The 12,499-nt window shown below is 35.6% G+C and overlaps 1 protein-coding gene across 1 annotated transcript in view; it reads left to right on the top strand.

Moving 5' to 3' along the window:
• The window catches only part of JMY (junction mediating and regulatory protein, p53 cofactor), a 55,867-nt gene that overhangs the window by 19,394 nt on the left and 23,974 nt on the right, over positions 1–12,499 (top strand). The window contains exons 2-4 of the mRNA XM_010081149.1: positions 37–210; positions 5,817–5,967; positions 8,194–8,363. Coding sequence (XP_010079451.1) covers positions 37–210; positions 5,817–5,967; positions 8,194–8,363 — 495 coding nt within the window. The remainder of the gene's footprint in view (positions 1–36; positions 211–5,816; positions 5,968–8,193; positions 8,364–12,499) is intronic.

Here is a 12,499-nt window from a genome sequence, read left to right as displayed (position 1 = left end):
TGGACACGTTCACTAGAATTATCACTTTTTTTACAGCTTCTGGAAAAACATAAGAACACGGAAAGCATGGTAGAACTGCTTGAACTGTATCAATTGGAAGATGAAGCCTACAGTAGCCTTGCAGAAGCTATCACAGAGCTCTACCAGTACTTACTACAGCCATTCCGAGATATGAGGGAGCTTGCGATGCTTAGAAGACAGCAGATAAAGGTATGGTAAAGGTAACTGAACCTCTTATTAATGGGGAAATCATACTTTTTAGTTACTATTTGCTGTTTATTTTATTAGGCAGTATAGGCAGTGATGGTTTTTCTACTAGTCATTGACCCTATTTTTCTGGTTCTTCCACTCAGAGGAGTGCTTTTGAAGAGTGAAAGCGTCTCTGACATATGTAGCTAGCCATCACCTGTTTTATTTACTGTGTTTGACTGTTGAAATTCATTGCAGAATTTAGTAGGTGAAACTTACGATCTTGTGATTACTGGGAATACTGACTAATACATAAAATAGAAAGACACATCTGTACAATATCTATGCTATTGTTAACTATTTTAAAAGATTATACGGGAAGATACTTTTAGTTTTCTGAGGTATATCTGATAAACCATGAGAAGTCAGTTGCTTCTCATCTAATGTTGTGAAACACTTAAACATGTGTTTTAGAAGTATGTAATTTGTTGTAACACTTTAACAGTATATTTTCCTAAGAGCTGAAAAAGTATAGCCAGCTGAAGAATACTGCATTTTAGTGAAACTGTTTTATAATGAGTATTTGTTTTATTTAAAAATAATTCTAATTTTGAATATTTAACCAAAAATAACAAATGTCATCTTTATTTCATTTCAAAAGTACATCTGATAAAATCATTAGTTCCTGTGCAGATTATCACGACTGTAGCCTTCTGGTTCTTTCAATATATGTGTTGCAACATAGAGGATAAAATTGATTTGTTTCATTTAATCTCTATTGCAGATGTCAATTTATCTCAGCTTGGCACCTTGTTCAGTTAGCCAACGTTGTTTTTACTGGTTTCATTTTAAAAATACAGTGCTTTTCTCTGGTTTTGAGTATAGAATGGCGGTGAAGGAGACTGGTAAAAGGATTTACAATTCCCAAATCAGTTTTATTTTGAGATATTGCTGTGTCCATAAAGTAATTTTTCAGAAAGTTCAGCAATCTGAAATGAACTCAGTGAGATAATGTGGTGATATTTGAACTAAAAATGCTTTTTTTCGTCCTGAATAATAAATGGTGCTGCATAGAGAATTGGGATTAATATTTTTTTACATGTATTACATGGTTGAAACTTATGAACACTACATTTAATAAAAAGCCTTCTTCAAAACATGATAAAATAGTTCACATTTTATTTGAATTTGTAGCAGAGGAAAAGATTTTTTCTTTTGTCAATCAAGAGAAGATAAATATCATATTGAGTAGGGAATATGAATTAAGACTTGTGTTTTTTTTTTTTTAACCTCAGTGATACCTTGAATTCCAGTTTTAAAATTACCTAATTTTTTTATTTTTCCTGAAAGAAAAATCTTGGTAAACTTCAGAGGCATGTTCTGTGGTTGATTATTTTAGTTGTACATAATTGCATCTAATGTACATTAAGTTCTCTTCCTAACTTGGCAGTTTTTGAGTTTAGAACTTGATCATCTGTATTATGTGGTGGAGAAAGATGCCATCTCTTGTTTTTCATTTCATTGTTTGAGAGAAAGCAGTACTTGTATCTATGATGACAAAATATATGTTACGCTGGGTAGCTAGGGTAGAAGAATTGCTTTATAAATAGAACTTGTGCATGAAATGGTTTGTGTTAACTTGCTGCATGTGTTTTTCTGTCAGGCTTAATAATGGAACAAAGATCCTTAGGTTTCTATAAACCCTGATGGTTGGGATTAGCTCTATTTTCATGCATAACAGAAGTATTTCTGATATTTACTTACCTTAGTGAAATGGGCGCTGTGAACTTATAACACTGTTTTTATATAAAGAGTGAAAAGAGAAAGATAAAGTTTGCACGTAGGGCAGCAAGGAAGGAAGAACCTGCAGAATGTGTTACTAAAATGAAAAAATAAGTTACAAGGATATTTAAGCTAGAATAAAAATATCAGTATTTAGTCAAGATTGCATATGCCTTCTGTAATTACGTTATTTAACATTTTTGGGCCTTTTCCCTGTTACATATCTGTTTTTGATTTGTGGGGAAGTTGTTTTCATTTGTTTTTTTAAGAATTTGGGATTTTTACTAAGTCTTTTAATCTGTTTCATTTTGTCAGTTTTCGGAATGAGTTTAGGAGAAAATTAGTTGCTTTGCCTCTAATCTTTGAGAAAAGTGTTTAGTGCTTGTTTTGGAGCAAGACATAAAAACTGGAAGATATATAAAGGGTATTTAAATTTCTGCTGTTGCTGTGAAACTTTTAGAGGAGACAAGTCTACAGAAGGGAAGGGAGAAACAAACACAAAATTCTGTCTGCTTGGTGGAGGCTTGTTAGAGTAGGACAGCTGTATTATCTGCAGATGCCTTTTTTGGAAAAAAAAAACCCACCCAAAACCAGAACAAAAGTTCATAACAAAGTTGAAACATTTAGAAGTTAGAAAGTGCAGATTCATGTCGTCCATGATAGACATGATAGAAGTTTTTTCTTTTTTTTTGTTTTCACATTACACTTGACTGTATGCTAGTTTTTCAGGTGTATTTTGCCTCATTTTGTAGGAAGGATGGATCATTTAGTATGGGTGAAGAATCAAAGCTGTATTGTGAAGCACTTAGATATTGCTGAATTTGGAATAAAAATACAATAAAAAAGGTAGAAGATTATAGAAGGTAAAAAGGATGGCTTAGTATGAAAGGAAATGTCACTCTGGAAAACTGACTTCTGACAGAATTTCTGTTTAATTGTGGACTAGTCATCTGACCCTAGAACAGTGCGTTCAATAGTGGTATGTTTCTCATGTTTTGGGCTCCCAGCTTCAGAAACCTAGTTTTGTTCATAGATATGCTTAGTATTTTTACATGCTTCTCAAGTCCATGGGGACCTCCCTCTAAGCATGGCAAAATGCTGACCAGATACCATGCATTCTTGAAAAAATTGGACACTGCAAGCACAGCAGTGTTTGGGACCTACATTTTTATATTATATGATACGGGAATAATCCTGCTTGCTCCAACGGCTTTGTGGGGAACACACAAATAAAAGCCAATTTGTAATGAATAGTATTATCAAATTGAGAAGTGCTCCTCAATAATCAAATTGAGAAGTGCTCCTCAATAGTCCATGTTTACCTAAATCTGTAAATAGACTGAAATGTAGTACCTTTGGTTTCAGTAGTGCTCTGAAAAAACTATTTTTGTAAGCTTTCATGACATTTGCTGACATTATACTGGATCTTGTAGGGCTTAATTTGCAGTTGTTAATGGTTGTTTTTAGTATCCCTGTTCATGGGCGTTTATGTATTTAATGTGATTTGTTGTCTAACACTTGTGTTTTTATTATTTTCCTTTTTTCAATATATATGTATATAAAAATTGTCAACCATATTTTTATGAATTCCTGATGGATGTGCTTAACATTTTGCCTACTGTATATATTAAGCTCTTTTAACTGAAGAGTTAGAGATCCAGCCAAGCCTTTTCATCCACAAATGGAATCTAGAACATCCAGAGAAACCCTCAAGCTCACTTGCTTAAGCAAAGTTTTCAAATAACTAGTAGAATATGTCTTATTAAAAATACATATTATTTTTTTTTTTTTAAATTAAAGGTTTATTTTTGAAGGTGAACTTTTTTTTTTAGCCTGGAGCTGAGTCAATGTGAAGCTGAAATGTAAATTAAGGGTATTAGGATATATGTATATAGGAAAGCAAGGAAGGCAGAATTCAGGATGCACAATTTAGCCTTAATTCTGTCAACTGCCAATATAAAATACTTTAACTTAGTGGTTTTAGGGCTACTGTATATACCCTCTTAACTGCCTGGGGAAAATATGGTTCAGTAATCCCAGTCATTCCTCTTACTCTGACATAACCTTAATCTTCTATGATTTTCTTGTCTGAATATTTAACTTTTCAGCATTCTCCATAGTTCTGGAAAAAACATTCACAGCTGCACGTTGCAGTATAATGGCCTTATTGTTTAGTCTTCTTTTTGTACGTCCTAACATCTTGTTTGCTTTTTAGTTTTTCTTTTAGTCTTTTTTGAATTGTGTATATCATTCTCCTGTATCTTAAGATAATCAAAACCCCTATGTCGTTTGTATTGCTAGTCCCAGGCTTCGGATATTTTAAAGAATCTAGACCATCCATTCTAAGTTAGTTTCCATAGTCCATGATAGCACTCATTAGGATAAAAGCAGTAGACCTGTAAAGCCCTTTTTTCAGCTGAGTGTTTTGACTTAATGTAATTGGGGCTGTACATATGGAATCATGTATGTTGGGAAATTGTGCTGGGTTTGTGTGACAAGCTGGGAGCATAGTTAAATTAAAACCTGTCAGACTAACTTTAAGAAGTCCCTGAATGCATGATGAAGTTGGAATGCATGCATTATTGATAATATATCCAGCACTCTGTGGTTGCAATTGGTTGTTTGGGCTTCTGGAATGTGTTGAAGGAAGGTAGCTGAGTGAGCTGGAACACTCCTTTATGTATGAAGGTGTTTCCTTTTTGTATGTTACCTCTGCTGTCTGTAGCACTCCCTCAACTTATTTTTTTCATTCTTAGAATTAATCAACCTCCTGTTACATCTTGTTTTTTTCTCCTTTTCTTCCTATTACAAGTCTGTCTAGGAGAAGGATAATGAAACCCCTGCCTAAGGTATAATGTGACCTGGCCTAAGTCTATTTCTGTCAGACTCGTCCATTCTTGTTCCAGCTGTCTTGAGAAGGAACCTAGGAAGTATTAAAGATCTTTGAGGACTATTTATTTATTTAGGAGATGTATGCTCTAGAAAACTCCACAAAATCCTATAGTTTCAGGCCTGTTTCTCATATCTTCTAACAATAAACTTTACTCTCCAAGAAAACTCAACATGACAACAGTGTGTTAACTTTTCCAGAGAAGAAGGTTTCCAGTAGAAGAGTCTTGCCCCTCTGATTTATTGTCACTTGCTTATAGACTGGGTTAGGGACCTGCTTTCAGTTTGTATCCTCTGAAGAACTAGTTTGTTTTCCTTCAGAAACTTATCCATATGGTGTAGAAATGTGTTCTTTTATGTTTCACTACTCTGAAGCAATAGCTGATGGAAATAGATGTTTACATATGTGTTGAAGTTAATGGCTTCTGCTGTTTCTTCCTTTTCTTGTATGCTTTCCAACAACCACTTTTGTGAAAACTGGCATAATTTTCTTAGTTTCAAAACATTATTTGAAGTAAAGCTTGCAAAACATGCAAGTCTTCAAAAGCAAGTTTCATCATCAGGGAAAAAAAAACCAAACCTATCTTAGCCAATTTTACCGTGAGGCTTGGATTCTTCTCAACGAGAATATAGGGTTTTGGAAGAACAGCTGGAATGGGTTTTTTGAGAAAGTGATTACTAGAAAAGAAACGATAGATTTGGCTATGTGATCTAGTTATGAGATGAGAGGTTTCTCTGCTAGACCACACTTTCTTCAGAACCTTGAGTCCAAATGAGGAACTTCAAGACCGAAAAGGCGGTTCTGAGAAAACGTTAGAATAGAACGCATGGTGATTTGCTGATAGTTTTCTCTCCTTTTTGTTTTTCTTCCTCTCTTGTCCACCCTGAAACTGGTTACTGCTGGCAAAATAGCAACAATTAATTGTGTTGTTAATTATTAACTGATTTATTTTCAGATCTCAATAGAGAATGACTACCTAGGCCCCAGAAGAATTGAGAGTCTGCAAAAAGAAGATGCTGATTGGCAGAGGAAAGCCCACATGGCTGTGCTTTCTATTCAAGATCTTACAGTTAAATACTTTGAAATAACGGCTAAAACACAGAAAGGTAGCTATTTTCTACTCTTCTATCTGTCAAATAAAAGATCTTAATGTATTTAATGTTTACCGTGTTCAGTATTGTACTGTGATTTATCTGTGGTTTTCATCAATCTTGCTTGAGGAAAATGTAGTTGTTATTCCATTTTGTTTTTTCCTCTGTGTCTGTTCGAATCTTTCACCAGTAAGCCTTCTCAGAATGTCATCAGAAGTCATCAGAATAGAAAGTTTAGTTAAAAGTTTCACAACCACTTTCTCAATGTCATTGTATTAGCTGCATTGTACCTTTGCAAAGGATTTAGGGAACATAAGAGTCCCTGATGGATTCTGTCTTCTGTACTGGATATGGCAGACTGCCATAGTAAGTGTTAATTACCTTTCAATTCATTTCCTTTTCCTATCTTCCCTGCCTTTCAGTAATATTTTTTTTCATAGCTTTAAATGTTGAGCAACAGCTCAGTTTAACAGCTCAGTGGAAGCTCTTCTGTTCAGAAATCTTCATGGATATAGCCTTGGCATTTCTATGCTTTAAGAATGTGGCAGTTTTACTGAAGAGTTGGTGCAGTAAAACCAGGTCATATGACTTGCCACATACATCTGCTCTCTCATCCTTGTACCATTTTAACTTAGTAATCAGTTTACTGGGGCAAACGCACCTGAGGATGTGGTTTCATGTCATCTCTTTTAATTTGACTGTGAGCTACCACTAGAGTTTATGTCCCATTGTCCTCCCAGCTGACTGTGGTTCCTGTTACTTTCTTTACCTTGGTGATAGTGATTGTCCAACCAGATAGGTGACCTTGTACCCCTGGGAGAAAAATCTTTTTTGATGGGTAGGTTTTCTGTTGTCTCCCTGCAAGACTGCTAGATCTGCCTTGAGAAGCAGTCACTGCAAAACTATTCCTTTTGGTGACAGCCTAAGTATAACATGAAACTCCACCTTATTTTGAAAAAGTGACTAAACCAGTTCAAGTGTGTTGGAATGAATTTAAGTAGAACAAATTCTAAATGTATTTAATGAGTTTAGTTCCTTTTCTAGTACAGCAAAGGCAGCAAATAAAATACCCCATTAGTTGATAAAGACTGTGTATTTACAGTTATAGTTTTTGTTTTCTTCACATCCTTTCTTTATGTACAGCAGTCAGGATTGTGGGGAAAAACTGTGTGAAATTAAATGCCTGGAGACCATTTACAACCATAGACCTTTGGCGTACAGGTTGCTTGCCTGTTCTGTTATGTTTGGTGTGGTTTTGGCCTCCTGCTGATCACAGGGTGGTCTTACATACCAAAATACTAACAGATGGCAGAGGAAAACCACATGAGAACATAAAGGTATTTTTTATTACCTAACAACAGCACGTAATATCTTTTAGCAGCTGGAAAACTGAGTGCAATTCCTTAAATTGTGTGACTTTTGTGGCTTTTGCTTTGCAAAGCTAAGTGTACAGTGTCACGTGATTGTTTTATATATTAAAAATGGTGAAAATCTCATGTGTGTCATTCTAGATATTGTCTGGGGCTCAAGAACAGGAAATCTGAATCAGGGAAGGGACTGCTGCTACTCTCAAGCCTTTGTGAAAAGATTCTCTTTCATCCCTGCATATTAAGATGAGGTTATAATTTGTTTAGTTGATTTGAATTAATTTTGTGAAGCAGCCTGCATTTTGAGTTAAAAGATAGATGTTATTTTATTTAATTCAGTATTGTTACAGCGTTGCACTTGAGGTCAAGCGTAAATTTTTGTTTTAAATGGTAATTTTTTTTTTTTTCACTCTCCAGATTTGTTTAAACTTATAACTGCACTATAGAAGTTGTCAAGGGAAACTGGAGACTTTAGTAGCTGATAATTGGGTCTTTCAGAAGTTAGGAAGATTTGGGATGAAGTTTAAGACCACATGGAGGCATTAATGATATATTTTTCTTAAGTCAAGGATTCTGAACCAGTGTTTTCAAGTGTTCAGGTACTGCGCACATAAAATGGTCCTCTGTGGATAACAAAAATTTGATTTATAATGATAAAATGATCAAGAAATTGCTAATTGCTTATTTACCTGAATCCTAAGAGTACTCACATCCTGGATTTGAAGGTTAATTCTGTGTAGAATGACTACTCCCTGCTAAGAGAATTTTGCATGCTTTTGGATACAAAGGTGTGCATTGTCTCTGCAGTAGAACTGCTAGTGATCTGAAGAGTATACTGGTAAGCTGTCTGCCTTTTATTTCTTCCCTTCTATAGCTGTGTATGATCGAATGCGAGCAGACCAGAAAAAATTTGGTAAGGCAGCATGGGCAGCAGCAGTGGAACGTATGGAAAAGCTTCAGTATGCAGTTTCAAAGGAGACATTGCAGTTGATGCGTGCTAAAGAAATCTGTTTGGAGCAGAAGAAACATGCACTGAAAGAGGAGGTAATTTTTCATACCAATAAATAGAAAAACAAAACATCCAGAAAAAACCTAAACCTTAAAGAGTGGTGATGTTCTTAAAAAGCAGAAACAAAACAAAACAAAAAACCCCAGACTTGAAAGTAATTATTTTTCTGCTTTTAATAATAAAAGTTTGTATTTAAACATTTACTACAGTCTACCATGTTAGACAAATGGAATTTCACTGTAGGTGTGATAGGTTTTTTGCTGTTTATTTATTTTTCTGTTCACCTTTTCCTGGTTAGTCAACCAGGAAGACTGTTTCTGTTGTTACTGTTTACAACTATACACTGAGATGAATAAAGTGAAGAGAAGGGATAGGACAGAAATCTGCTGCTATGTAATCTCTGCACTTCAGCTCTCAAAGGCGTGACCACCTTTTTGGAATAATTTTGACATTCCAGATGGAAGGTGTCTGAACATCAGTAAATATACAGATGACGAAGCTGTTTTACTGCACTCTCTCTGTCTCTTACTACCCTAATTATTAGGACAGTCTTCCAGAAGGAGTTGTGCTAGCTACAGCTTTCCTGAGGAAAATGTGTGTATTGAACCGTGTTTGAATGTCTTGGCAGAAAACCTCCACATTTACTGATTTTTAAGACACCTTCTCAAAACCAAAAATGCTCCAAATCCTCTTTTAAAATTTGATGTCTTATGGATATTAGGTTCTAAGAGTTTTATGTGATACTAATATTAATTTATATTCTGTCCAATCAATTGCTTATTTTAGAGCACTTTTGAAATGTTTCAGCAAAATTTGACTAAACCGGTGTCTCTGTTATGAAAAGGTTATCCAGATAATTCATGACTCTAGCACTGTGTAGATTGGTAGGTTTGTAAACCTGGTAGACTATCTTTTAGGAGCGTGAAAATAAAAAGTTTTCTCCATTTCAATGCTCTTTATATTTAGAAAGCCAAGAGTTTTCTGGAAACCTGAGTTTATCATGCTTCTGCCATCTTTAGCCAAGAGTTGATGAGAGAATCGAGCAGTACTAAGTGGAAATATATTTAATATATTCATGTGTTTAGGGCAGCTATGCATCATCTTTTCCCTAGCACATCTTATTTTTCTCCTAGTGGAGACCTCTGTGAATTTTAGTTGAATGAGATCTGTTTGGTAGATGAGTGATTAATTGTTTTGATGTGTCAAAGCAATAGGGGCTACATAGGAAATTGAGAGGTTTATTGCAGTACACTGGAGGGTGAAGGGCTCTGAACTGAGATGTTGGGGCTTTTGGGGACAGAGAAATGAGGAACATCGCATGGGTGTGCATGGGCATGGTGCTTTGGAATAGTGTATTACAAAGGTATAAAGAGCTCTGGGTCAAAACATGGTGATGGGGAGATACGAGGAGCAGTTTCTGTTCTGAAACATCTTCTTTTTTTTGCTTTGAGAATGTAATAGCCTTAAGTATGCAAAGTTGGATGTGACAAACATGACTGGGAATCCCATATTGGAGAAGAAGGATTGCAGTCTTGTAAAGAAAATACTTGGTGATTACATTAGCTGGTATATTTAGAAGACATGACAGTGAAAAAAAGAAAACAACAGAAGATGAAAATGTAATACATTTTCTCCGTTAACCTTAATAAGTGAAGACTTCCCTGCTATGCTTAGATATATAAATTTGATAGGAAAAGGAGACATGTGGGAGATAATACACGTGTTTCTCTTGCACTTAATTCCTTCTTTTCCAAATTTAAACTGACCCTGCTGGTTGATTTTTAAGAGGGACAGCAAAAATGTCCTTGTTTCTGTAGTTTTTGTTTAGTATTAATTGAGAACTTGTTTGTTTCCTAAAATGTGTTGACGCTGTAAATATCTAGAAAACTGCTATATTTTACAAGTTATCATGATATGAAAATTACCTGGTTAGGTGAATAGGTTAGTTATAATTTATTTTTTTTTAATTTGACAACTGAAAATTTTAGCCCTATAATCTGTATTAAAAAAAAAAAAATGACTAATTCAACACAAATTACATACTATGCTTTTTTATTTTCCTGGTTTGTGCCTTTTAAGTTCCATCTGTTGTTCTGAATTTTGTTTGCAGGGAATGATAAGAGCTTTCCTTTTGAGGTAGACCAGAGGCTGCTCTCATGGACTGGTTGCCAAGTCTTGTCCTTATGACAGTAAACAGAAACATTAAGTCAGAGTGAGAATCCTTTGTAATTCTCCAAGTATGTAAAATAGTTTGGACAAATGGAAGCGTGTGACTGGAGACTTAAAATCCAACAAGTCTCATCTAGCATATATAGGACTCAATAACTAGTCTTCTCTTTTTTCCTTTTGGAAAAGGAAAAAACTGTACAGTTCAGTTCTAAAATACACATCAAAAGCAATTTTTAATTTATATGATAAGTAGTCTGTGATATTTTCATTAACAAAATCATATTCCGCCAAAGGATCGCTCAGGTTTTTTAAGAATGTTTTGTAATTCTAAGAGTACTTTCCTTTCCTGCACATTGAGACTGAATGAAAGATATATTTGTTTCCAATGACTGAGTATTTAAGCATATCTTGCATTTTGTGACTGTCATTTTACTTTTGCCTGAGTTGGATGCATCAGTAAAAATAACTTTATTAAGGATTATATTCAAGAGCTGTTTCAGGAAAATTGATCTTCTTTCTGTAAGAAATGGATGCTGATTTTGGTACAGGTGCAACATAATATTTTTCAGAAAAATGTTTTACCTTGTTAGCTTTCATTGTGTGTTTTTTCTAAACTTTTTCTTTCTGTGACAGCTTTTTGGAAAGGCTAAGTAGAAAGCTAAAATTGGGAAATCTTTGAAGATTTGTTTAAACATTTGAATTATTAATAACAGATTAGGAGTGCTTTTGCTTTCTTCACTTTCGTTGTTCAAACTGGCAAACTACAATTGGTTGTAAAAACGACAATTTTATTTATTTTCTTTAATCTTATATTAAACATTTGTGTAATATACTCCAGTTTAATCAAAAGGTCAGAAAGACTTAGAAATTAAAAGTATTTTAAGTGGCCATTATGTATAACGAAAATAGAAAGCAGGCAGCTTTAAGCACCCCAGGTGAAGTAATGGGGTGTACTCTATAGACAAAACTTGGAGTCATAGTTAGGCTTTTAATAATGCAGTGAGACATTATTAGAAAATTACTCATTAGCAATGATAACCTACTTCAAACTTAATAGTTATCAAAACACACAAAATCTTTTGAGATAACATTATTAGAACATAATTTACCTCCCCCCTATCCCCGAAAATTCCCTTGTCTGTCAGGACCCTGAACCTCTAGGTGAGGGTGAAAGGAGTGGAATCCCTTCCACTGTAACAGCAGAGCAAGTCCGGGACTGCCTCATGACACCGAATGTATATAAGTCTATGGGGCCAGACAATATGCATCTCAGGGTTCTGAAAGAGATGGCTGATGTGGTTGCCGAGCCAGTCTCCATCATATTTGAAGAATCATGGCTGTCGCATGAAGTCCCCGGTGACTGGAAAAAGGGAAACATTACTCCTATTTTTAAGAAAGGGAGAAAAGAAGACCTGGGGAACTACAGGCTGATGAGCATCGCCTCTGTGCCTGGGAAGATCATGGAGCAGATCCTCCTCAAAGCCATGTTAAGGCATACACGAGACCACGATGTGATCTGAGGCAGCCTACATGGCTTCACCAAAGGCAGATCTTGCCTGACCGATCTGGTGGCCTTCTGTGATGGAGTGACGGCATCGGTGGACAAAGGAAAGGCGACAGATGTCATCTACCTGGACTTCTGCAAAGCCTTTGACATGGTCCCTCACCACATCCTTCTCTCTAAATTGGAGAGGTGTGCATTTGAACGATGGACTGTTCAATGGATAAAGAATTGATTGGCCAAAGGGACCGCACAAGCGGTGTCCCTCAAGGGTCTGTCTTGGGACCAGTGCTCTTCAACATCTTTATCAACAACGTAGATGAGGGAATCAAGTGCACCATCAGCAAATTTGCAGAAGACACCAGTAGTGCAGTTGATATGATAGAGGGAAGGGATGCCATCCAGGGGGACCTGGACAGGTTGGAGAAGTGGGCCCATGAAAACCTAATGAGGTTCAGCAAGGCCAACTGCAAGGTGTTGCACTTGGGCCGGTGCAATCCC

Source organism: Pterocles gutturalis, unplaced genomic scaffold, assembly GCF_000699245.1.
Source record: "Pterocles gutturalis isolate BGI_N339 unplaced genomic scaffold, ASM69924v1 scaffold9269, whole genome shotgun sequence".
Classification (NCBI taxonomy): domain Eukaryota; kingdom Metazoa; phylum Chordata; class Aves; order Pterocliformes; family Pteroclidae; genus Pterocles; species Pterocles gutturalis.
The sequence above is the reverse complement of the archived record's forward strand: the minus strand, read 5'-3'. Positions and strand labels throughout refer to the sequence as shown.